The following is a 10,726-nucleotide window of genomic DNA, read 5'->3' on the forward strand; positions in this document are numbered from 1 at the left end:
CGTAGCCAAGCCCACAAGTGGTACAGGCAGGCCTTGGCCGACAACGGTTGTTGAGCCAAAAAGAAGAAGAAGAAGAGTCAAACACATGACTTATGCACAGTTTCTGATATTTTTGGCACACTTTCTTGCCTCTTGCGCACTAGAAATGATGGGAAGCGATGATGTCATTGGATAGGCACATTTGAATTGTATCTCCAATTGGATTCCAATTGAGCCTGTGCAATAAGGATGCCATGCTAATCTACTTTAGGATACCGTCATAAAAGATTGCACGCAATGCACTATTTGCATTCAATTTTACTCATAGTGTCTTTTCTTTCTGTATTTATTTCTTTATTTCTTGATTTCTTTCTTTGTTCCTTTAGAATCAGTATTAAATACAAAATAAAATGAAATGAAAGCAACTCCACAGAATTAATTTACATTTTTATTGTTTCGTTAAACTTAAACTTAAACGCATAATACACTTACGAATCAAGCTAAACTAAAAGGGGATATAAAATAAAATTTAAAAAATTAATTGTAAACATAAAGGCTTAATGAAATGACCAAATTCCTGTATAGCTTTCGTTTTCTTTTCTTTTTGCTGGAGTTTGTCCCGGTTTATTTTCATTTATTTTTATAATTCCATACGGAAGCGAAAAGAGCAGCACCCAAGAGTCTGGATATTTGATACACCCCTTACTCTGTGCTGTATGTCCAGATGCACTTCATCTGAGGTGTTTTAAATAAACGTGCATTGTTTCTCCTAAGCACAACGTAATTTGAATAACATAAATACGAACACGATCCGATCCACTGTTTTCCACGTATGACGTATGAAGGGTTAAAGACGTTATACGTCCCAGATGGAATGAGCCAAACTCTTTCTCCTTGCGTTTATAGTTTCATTTTGGTTTTTCTTTTCTTTATTTTAAAGACATTGGTAAAGTACGGGGGTTTAGTTGATTTGAATTCTTTAAAGTGTGTGTATCTGTTGTTGTTTTTTTTTTTCATTAACAAATTAGTTATATATTTCTATTTGCATATCAATTTCCTCCAGTACGCTTCTGGCCTGTCTCGTCGTTCTGCTTTGACAACGGCTTCCATTTGCATCGCTTTCCTCACTCTCACTCGCTTGGACTAACTATGATCGCACACCCCTGCCGGAAGGGGTGGCAAACTTCTGCCTCGACCACGCAAACCACGCTCTACTTAAAGTTTGTTTTCCAGCTAATGTTCAGACTTATCAGTTCGAGTGTTTTAATGTTTTGTTTTGTTGTGTATAGCAGCTTTACGACTGTTTTCTCTTGTTTTGTTTTGCTGTGTTATGTGTTGTGTGGGTATTTTGTTGTTATAAATGGTATCCCTTTTTAAAGTATGCTTTGTGTTTTTCTTATGTTAATGCTTTCTTTTTTCCATTAAGTGTGTAGTAATTTGCTTAGTTACGTTTAACTCGTTACCTTTTGCTAGACCCGGTAACTGCACTTCTTTTTTGCAACAATCGTTTGGTTGTATTTAATACGTAGGGGGGGATTGTCCGTCCCACCATCGTCTCTCTCTCTCTCTTTCTCTTGCTATTTCTTTCGGTTTATTTTCGCTTTTTTCTGGATTTTTATTTACTATTCCTTTCTTTCCTGCTTGCTATGTTAGAAGCAACTATCCAAACGGCTCCTTCCCATGTATCGTGATATTAATTGGTTTTGCGTGAGAGCAGACCGGTGCTGGTGTGGTGGAATAGCTTTCAACATATTGTTTCTGAACGAGAAGTTGGTAAGCTTGATACACCGTGATAGTAAGTGTGAATGGTTGCGATGGCACCCGATCAGCAGCCACCAAAAACAGCATCTACACCCAGTACACCATGAACAACATCGCGCTCGGCATTGCTTGTATAGCACGCGCAACAGTAGCGTGCGCGCCCCACAATCTCAACGTTTATTTAGTACTTTCGGTACATCCTTACACAGATTACCAGACACAGGGTTGGGATGGGGAGGGGGGGAGGGGGTGTCCAGGCCATAAACACGGGACAGTGTAGTCTATCTTCAGCCGGCAGGGGGAGGCGGTTTAAGAGTGTCCCACACAGCCCACAGCAATCCGCAATTTGCAGCCCACCGACTATTCACACATTGTGTATAATTGATATAATTCTTTTTTTGTTTCGAACGCCTTTTCTCCTTTCAATCTTTGTATCTTGTTTTATACAGAGCTGTAACTTTCAAACAGTTTTTTTCCATTTTCGCTTTCCTTTTGTTTTGTGTTTAGGTAAACATATTTTGTTTTGTAATAGTATTTTTTGTTGTTGTGGTTGTATTGATAATAATTTCATTAACCACTTCGCAACCGCGAGTCTGACTCGTAGTGAAACGTTGCGGGCCTATTATTTTCCAATTTCCAATAGTATCCATCTTCCAACTCGCCTTTATCCTCTTTTTTCTCTCTTTTTTCTTCTGTAGCTGTACGATCGACTAAGATTTTAATTTATCTATAAACATCTCTCCCTGCTGCGGGAGTTTAATTTTAATTATTTTTGTTACCTTTTTTGTGTTTTGTAATTTTGTCTTTTCCTTTTTTGTATGATTGCTCAATTTTGTATCCGTTTTTTTCCAGTGTTTTCAAAGTTTTTATGTTTAGGTTTAAATGTTTTTTTTTTGTGGTCAGGAATTTGAATTTTACGCAGCATTATTTCGATACAATTTGTGTGTTTTTCTTTTCCTTTTTTGATACGCTTATACAAATAAAACAAAACTTCCTAATCTCAAACATTATTTTCGCCACGGCGTAATAGTCGTACAGCCATCAGAGAAAGAGAGAGAGAGAGAGAGGGAAGAAACCAAAAACCACGTGAAGGCGCAGCACAAATAGCAACAAACCAATTTTTTTTTCACTTCTAGGAAGTTGATCGATGTGAACAAGAGAGGAAGTAAAAATGCTGTCAGCATTGTATAGGTTTTTCGATTCAGGTTTCCGTTTTTTTGTATCTTCTTCCTCTTCTTTCCTCGAATCTGTTTTTAACACAACATTTGAGTGCCACTCCTGTAGTTCATAGTGAACCGTACAAATACATGTGTTTCTTTTTGTTGTTTCTTTCGCTAGCTTAAATTAATACGTCGGTAGCGCGTCATTCGCTATTAACCTTTGTTTAACGGAACGTTTGAACGACTTGTTCTGGGCCCCATAGTTACCAGCGCAACAAGTTGCAGGACTGAGCAGGCTGTATACCCCAATACGAGACCGAACACGAGAGAGCACACTATTCTCGATTCCGTGTTGCTTCCACACAGACGAAAAGGGGGGAGCCAACAACCATTCAGGAAGTAAAAAAAAACACACACACACACACACATATGCATGTCGATAACGCAAACATACACACACACACACAGGTATTCTTTTCCATTCAGCATAATTCCGCCGCATTTTGTGTATTCCATTTCAATCGTACAGTGGCGCACATCGTGCCGTACAAATTAACAGAATGTCTTACGAAATTCACTGCCGCAAAGTGCAGCACAAGGTAAGGATTGCCGAGAGTTTGGACTGTGCCAACTGTTGGATCTGTACACTCAGTTTTTCTTTTTCGCTAGTGGGAACACCCATCATTCCACGTGGAACTGTCTATTGCGCATGATGATGCGAATCTCGACGGGGAGGATGCTTGAGTCTTGGTTCGGCTTGTGGAAGATAACATTAATCGGGGTTCGCCGTTAAATTAAGGTATATAAAAATAAACATCGTCTAGCTGCGGTCTAGGGGGATAACACATCTATAACAGCGACCCCTTTCGCTCTCTCTCTCTCTCTCTCTCTCTCTCTCTCTCTCTCTCTCTCTCGCTCTCTATGTTTTGTTTCAAAAAACTACCATACATGGTACGTGATTGAAATGTCCGTAACATCGGCTGAGTAAAACCGACCCTTAATAACACTATACTGCTTTTCACGATAGAATAAGATTCTCTGCGGATGATTCAGCGCACACCGAACCGGACCGAACCGAACTGACCCCACCGTTTGCCCTGGGCAGGTGGCTGTGCAGGCGTGAAAGTGGTGGTGCACTTCCGCACGTTGTCTCTCTCTCTCTCTCTCTGTGTACGTCCGTGTGTGTGTATGTCCACTGTCCACACACGACCACGCGGTAAAATAAGGGGTAGCAAATAGTCTACTTAAACACAACGATGATGTTCGAAAATATTACAGTCCAAAAGAAGAATTTAAGAATGCTAAATCGATCCAAAACTATATACAAAGATAAATCCTAATCAAACTGAAGCCTTAAAAAAGCAACAAACAATCAACGCTCTCCACCATCGAGCGTACAAGGCTTCTCCCCCACTGACAAGCGTTCCTCCACCGCCCCACCCCTAGGTGACCCAGTGGAAGGCGGGAGTTGACTGAGTCCAGTGTGCCACGGTGGCATACACAAATGCATCATTGCCTGCTCCTTCCGTCGAGTGACGAAGCATTGTAGAGTCTTATTTTTTACCAGCACCCTGGTTGGTGGCCGTACCCGTACCGGAACCTCCACCGTAGTAGTACGGTGGCAGTGCGGACGGTTGCAGACCGCCCGTAGAACCACCGCCGCCGCCGCCTGGTTGCCCCGGTAGCTTACCGAGCATCCCTGCCGGCCCGGACGATGCGTTCAGCAGCATCGAACCAGGACCGGATGCGGCCATTTGTTGCTGAAACTGTTGCTGCTGCTGCTGCTGCTGTTGGCCGAACTGACCGTATTGGGAATAGTACTGCTGCTGTTGCTGTTGCTGCTGCTGCTGGAGTGCTGCGACCGATTGTTGCTGCTGTAGATAGTCGAAACCGGGCTGTTGATGGTAACTGCCACCGTGCATACCGCCGCCTGGCACCATCCCAGCCATTGATGCCATTGCTGCGTTGGTCGCCTGCATCGATTGGTTCGCATTGTACATACCGTACTGCTGCTGCTGCTGCTGCTGCTGGGGTTGCTGTAACGTTGAAAGATTCTGCAAGTGAAAGAAATGCGATTGCAAAATGAAGTGCTACACAAACATTTGCTACCCACTCGACGTACCTTGCTGGAAGATTTGCTACTGCTGTTGCCGGAAGCCGCCGAGCCGCCGCCGCTTCCCCCATTCTGCCGGCTGCCATGCTCCGCCGACGACGACGAGCTGGAGGACTTGGATTTGCTCTTCTCGCGATCCTTATCGCGATCCTTGTCCTTCTTTTTGCTACCACTGCCACCGGGGCCGCCCATTGCGCTCGGACCGCCCATCGGTAGCCCGGCCGCCCCCAACGCACCACCGCTGCCAATTCCACCCGTGCCACCACCACCATCGCTCGTAGCGCTGATGTTGTAATGTTCTATCTTATCCTTGGAAATTTTCAACTTCAAGGAAGCCGATCCTCCTCCTCCGACGCCGCCGCCGGACGGACCACCACCACCTCCGTGGGACGAACCGCCGGCCGCTGCCGAACCGCCGCCGCCGGGCAGTGAGGACGAACCGGACAGTCTGTCCTTGGGAATTTTTATCTTCAGCCCATCGTTCGCCGGCCCACCGGACGGGGCGGACCCCGACCCGTGCAACCCGACGCCATCCACCGAGGGCGGTAGGATCGCCCGGTTCAGCTTGATCTTGATCGGGCCGGGCGGATCCTGCGGCGCCGAGTGACCGACGCCCTGATGGCCGGCGCCGGCCCCATCCGGACCGGCACCCGTCGCCCCGGCATGATGGTCGCCCTTCTCCCGGTCGCGCTCCCGATCCCGGTGCTTGTCCTTGTCTTTTTTGTGCTTTTTCTTCTCCTCCCGGTCGCGGTCCTTCGTCTTGTCCTTTTCCTTGTGCTTGTGCTTTTCCTTCTTCTTTTTCTTCTCCGATTTGGACCGATGGCCGCCGGTGTCGGTGTCCGGGTCGGAAGCGGTCGAGGCAGTCGCTGCCGGTTGCTGCTGCTGTTGTGCTGCGACATCGGCGGAGGCGGGAGCCAGTGCTGCCGTCGGGGGTGCGGTGGCGGTAGCGGCTGCAGGAGCGTCACCCATCTGGGCAGCGTTGCCGGTCGTCACCCACGGGTAGGAAGGTGGAACCGCACCGGGCTGGGTGGCATCGTTGGGGCCACCACCGCCGGCTGCAGTTGGCAATTGTTGCTGCCCAGAGGCGGCCGAAGTCGGTGGAAGCCCGAGCAGACTTTCCATCGAAGCAAGCTGTGGTTTCGTTTCATTCGCCGGCTGTGCCGAGGAGCCACCCGTCGTATCGAGCGGCTTCGAGTCGGTCACATCGGTGCGCGATCCGCTGCTGGGCGGCGGATCACTCGTGCCGCCGTACAGGGAGCCAAACTTGGGCGTCTCGTTGAACAGGCTCTCCTTGAGCAGGCTGCTCACCAGTGCCGCGTTCGTCTCGATGCCGTTGATCGTGTTGCTGAAGATGCCGCCGCTCTTGGCCAGCGTCGACGGTTTCGAGTCGCTCAGCAGCGGCTGGGACAGCAGCGAGCCGGGATCGTTGAAGTTGAACAGCGACGACGAATCGTCCATCTTGTCGAACGTGCTGGCCAGGTCGAACGACGAGTTGAACAGTTGGTCGGAGGGCGAGCCGGACGACGGGAGGAAGGAGGAGCCGGACGGTTCCGCCGTTCGGCGCACCTTCTGCTCTCGAAAGTCGGTCCCGTCGTCCTGCCGGATCTGCTCGTTGCTCGGGTGCGGTCGCTTCGCCTGCGACGACAGCAGGCCGCCGGCGTTGCCACTGGAATGAGTGTTGCCACCATTGCCCGTCAGGCTGCCCAGCGGTCCGGACGGGTCCTGGTGCGGGGGCATGGCCGTACCGTCCAGCGCCCGCTTCAAATTGTGGCTAGTGTGGCTGTTGTTGCTGCTGCTACCATTATTGCTACCGGTGCTGCTCAGGTTGGTGGTGCCGCCCACCATCGGCAGGGAGGAACTGGGCGGGCCGAGCGACTTCTTGTCGTGGCCCATCGGCTGATGCTTGCTGGAAGCGGGTGGCTGTTGCCCGGCGAGCCCCCCAACCGAACCGTCCATGCGGCGATCCTTCTTCTGGCCATCGGAGCGCGAACCAGCCATGCCGTGGTGCTGCTGCTGCTGCTGTTGCTGCTTCTTCCCGCTCGGGCTTCCCTTGGGCGGTTTCAGCAATCGGTCGGCTGGCGCACCACCGGCCGACGCCACATTACCATAGTGGCCGCTCGAGCGCGATTTGCCCGACGGCAGGTTCTGCAGCGATTCGGTTTGCGAGTCCTTCCAGTCCGGGCTGAAGATGGACGACGGTTTGCTTTGCTTCGGTGGCGTGCACATCTGCATCGGGTCCGCCAGCCGGCCGATCGACTCGTCGAGCAACCGGAACGTGCTGGGCTCCGGTTTTGGCTGATTACTGCTGCTGCCACTGTTGCTGCTGCTGCTACCGCTCGTCGCCGATTGCTGATCGGCGAGCGGGACGTTCGTCGTTCGGCCACTGATCGACTGGTTGTAGCTGGGCGGATGGGAAAAGAGAGACGACGACGACGGCTGGGACGATGGAGCCGGATGTTGCTTCGTGCCGTAGTTGGGACCGCCCACGGCAGCACCCGATGAGGACGAGGACGACGAAGAGGACGGTGGCTTGGATGGCAGCTTCTGGCCGCTGCTGCCGTGCCGGTCGGCCTTCATCTGATTGTAGCCGGAATGCATGGACGACGAAGAGCCGGAGGAAGCCGTGCTTCCGCCAGCGCTTCCGGCGGGCGCACCTCCGCTGGCCTGCTGCAGCAGCCCGGAAGCGGACGAGGGTTGGCGCGATTTGCTGCCGCCCTCGTGTCCCTGATACCCCGAGCCGGAACGCTGCGATGGGACCGCACCGGACGGGTTGAGTTGCAGCGAGGACGGCTGCTGCATGCTGCCCCGATGCGACGACATCGGGCCCTTGCTGCTCGTGCTGCTGCTGCTGTTGCTACTGCTGCCACTACCGTAATGCTGGGACGGTGGTGGCGGCTGTTGCTGCGGCTGCCCGGCGAGCGTACCGGAGGCGGAGGGAGGCCGGTCGGAGCGCGACCGGGAACTGGCGGAACTCGACGAGGAGGAAGGAATCTTTTGATGGCTTCCGGAAGACGACATACCGTGCGGTTTCATCATATCGGCTGCAAAGACAGAAAACGATCCAACCAATTAGTTTTGCTGGGTGTGTGCGTGAGTGAGAGAGAGAGGCAGAGAGGGGTTTGAAAGGGACAAACGATCTTACAGCTGGAACCCTGTTTGGGACGATGATGACTAGAGGCGGACGATGAGCCGGTGCTGGCTTCATCCAGGCCGCGCGGTACGGACGATGAGGATGGTGCCGCCATTAGGCTGTTGCTGCTGCTACTGCTTCCACCTGTTCGTCTGCCCGATTCCTCCTGCGTAGGAGCAGAGAAAAAAGTATACAGTTGAGCATCGTAACTACAAGGCAAAACAAAAATGGGTCGACCAAGCAACCAAACACTTACCGCACCCGAGTCGGCCCGTATCGACTTCATCTTGCTTTTCAGCCGCGTCGGGCAGCGGTCGAAGATGTGAAGAAACTCATCCGTCAGCTGCTTCAGCAGATCGAGCGTTACTGTCTTGTCCACGTAGTGAAACCAGTGCCGGCCCTCGTTCGACTGGGGGATCTGGGAAGATCATACGAAAATGCGTGATATTCCGACGCTACGACCGAGCTAAATCGAGGAAGTTCGCGCTTACACTTACCTCCCAGCGGGACCACTTGCAGGCAAGGTGTATGCAGAAGCAGGCCACAACCGTCGGTTTGTACTGCAGGCACATGGTTGTAAGGTGTAAGCTATAAAAGAGGGATTTTATCCGGTGTTAATAATTATAGTAATAATTATTGCGTGCCGGCCTGTTGGAGCACATACCTGTTGGATGCCATGAAGTAGGACGTCTGTGCCAAATCTTTGGAAGCTGCAAATGTGTGTGAGTGTGTCAAAAGTTAGTCTTTGGAGAGAAAAAACGGCACCACTTAGGGGGGGGGAGGTGGGGGGGGGGGAAGCGTTACCTTTCACCAGGTGGCATGTTTTGACCACGTGCGTATGGGGATGATCGATCGCCACATCGAAGCCGAGCGTCTGCAGCAGCACGTTCTCGTTGAACACCAGGTCCTGCGCCTGTTCGGCGTAGCTTTCCCGCAGCGGATCCGGCGCTTCCATCCCGAGACTAATGTGCACCACCTTGATGATGTGCTCGAGCTTGCGTGGTTGCTCTTCGACCTACGGGGGCGGGGTTGGGAAATGCCAAAACACAAAACCACACATAGAGAGACACTTTTCCCTTTTTAGATGGGTCGTTTTCTTGCATTACCTTTGCTGCTAGGAACAGGGCGGCCGCCGCTATGCTGTTGCGATGGAACTGCGTGAACGAGTGAAACGCATAGAACCGATGCATGTACACGATGGCCGTATTGATGCAGAGCTGTGATCTGCGGAAGCAAGGGGAAAAGAAGAAAACGGACACCAGGATCAAGTAAGATTCAGTAACGGGCGAACAACATCCACTTACACTTGCAACCGCTGGCCCATGTCCTGTATCAGGTTGGCGGCTCGCTGTCTGTACATAAGCTCCTGGTCCGCGTCCATGCCCGCCTTGCGGCTCGGCGAGTTGGCGAGCTGCTCGGCCGTGAAGTACCATTTGGAGTCATCGTTCTTGCTCGTCGTTCCGCTTGCGCTACCACTGCCAGAAGCCATCGAAGGTGTGTTTTGTGGGGCAAGCAAGGTGCTGCAGCGGATCGGTCGCCTCCTTCTCTCGCACACACTCTCCCTCTCTCTCGCTCTCTATCTCTCTGTTTTTCGCTCACTTTTAACCGGAAGCGTTCGATTGTACACGCACACCCGCCGCGCGGTTACAGGCGGAAGAACCGCGTCACCAACGACGCAAAAGTGTTCGCACGAGGCGTGACACGAGTGTTTTCACGTTCTGCGCGTTTAGAGGGCTGGCTTCATTTCCGGCTTATTACTCCTTATTTCCCAGTTGATTGTATGTGTGGGAGTGGGGAGACCGGGGGAATAGCACCGGGCACCGGAAGTGTGAGCTTTCTTTGCACTACTTTATCAACACCACCAAATCGCGTGCGACGACAATCGTGTTGATGGTTCTGGGGCTGTGTTTATCCATCAGAACACCAATGCACACGCTGTTTTTTTGCTTTTGTTTTTCTTTTTTGTGACGAGCGGTGACGATGACGTTTCAGAACAATAATACAGACCGCCTACTACTGCCGCTAGACGAAGACGAGGAGGACGACGTACCCGTACCACCACCAACCTTTTGCACGTTTCACTTTTCCCAGCAGATGATGCGTTCTTTGCGAAGCCGTTTTGACACCGTGTGTGAGTGTTGACCGCGATACGCACACGCACACACAGGCACTTCCAGCCCACTGTTTATCGACCGCACTCACACACACAGGACGCGCGACGGGTTACCGTTAAGTGCACAGTCGTCGTTCTCTCTCTCTCTCGCTCACTCACGCGCATACACACATACACACGTGTGCTCACGAGCCCGTTTCCGTGCAAGCAGAGACGGGGGCTGAAATATGGCGATCAATTGCTTGGACAGCGTGATTTTTGTTTTGCAACGTCACACAGATAACTTTTGCCTGCCTTTCCCATCAAAACACCGCTCGGCCGGGGCTTTTCGGGGAGGATTAACGAGGGAAAGGGAAGGGAGAGGCTGGTTTCTAACAGTATGCGCCAATCGAGCGGGCCAGTCTACAGTCAGCTTTGCTTGCCATCGGGCTGCAGCAGCGGACCGCCACCACCACCACCGTCGTCGCACA

At 51.4% G+C, this 10,726-nt stretch overlaps 1 protein-coding gene across 1 annotated transcript; it reads right to left on the reverse strand.

Moving 5' to 3' along the window:
- Positions 1-1,369: 1,369 nt before the first annotated feature.
- On the reverse strand, positions 1,370-9,635 carry LOC1277267 (cyclin-T). Its single transcript, XM_316716.5, has 9 exons — positions 9,448-9,635; positions 9,250-9,367; positions 8,948-9,158; positions 8,808-8,853; positions 8,641-8,731; positions 8,400-8,561; positions 8,156-8,309; positions 5,023-8,054; positions 1,370-4,954 (listed from the first exon to the last, which is right to left on the reverse strand). Exons 1-9 carry the CDS (start codon positions 9,630-9,632, stop codon positions 4,454-4,456), a joined length of 4,500 nt encoding a protein of 1,499 aa, XP_316716.4. The 5' UTR covers positions 9,633-9,635; the 3' UTR covers positions 1,370-4,453.
- Between the last annotated feature and the right edge of the window lie 1,091 nt (positions 9,636-10,726).

Source organism: Anopheles gambiae, chromosome 2 (genome assembly GCF_943734735.2).
Source record: "Anopheles gambiae chromosome 2, idAnoGambNW_F1_1, whole genome shotgun sequence".
NCBI lineage: Eukaryota > Metazoa > Arthropoda > Insecta > Diptera > Culicidae > Anopheles > Anopheles gambiae.

Coding starts and splice junctions, on each gene's coding strand:
- LOC1277267 (XM_316716.5), bottom strand. CDS start 9,632: ATGGCTTCTGGCAGTGGTAGCGCAAGCGGAACGACGAGCAAGAACGAT. Junction 9,368..9,447: donor ATGGGCCAGCGGTTGCAAGT/GTAAGTGGATGT, acceptor TTGCTTCCGCAG/ATCACAGCTCTGCATCAATA. Junction 8,055..8,155: donor TCCCAAACAGGGTTCCAGCT/GTAAGATCGTTT, acceptor CTGTCTTTGCAG/CCGATATGATGAAACCGCAC.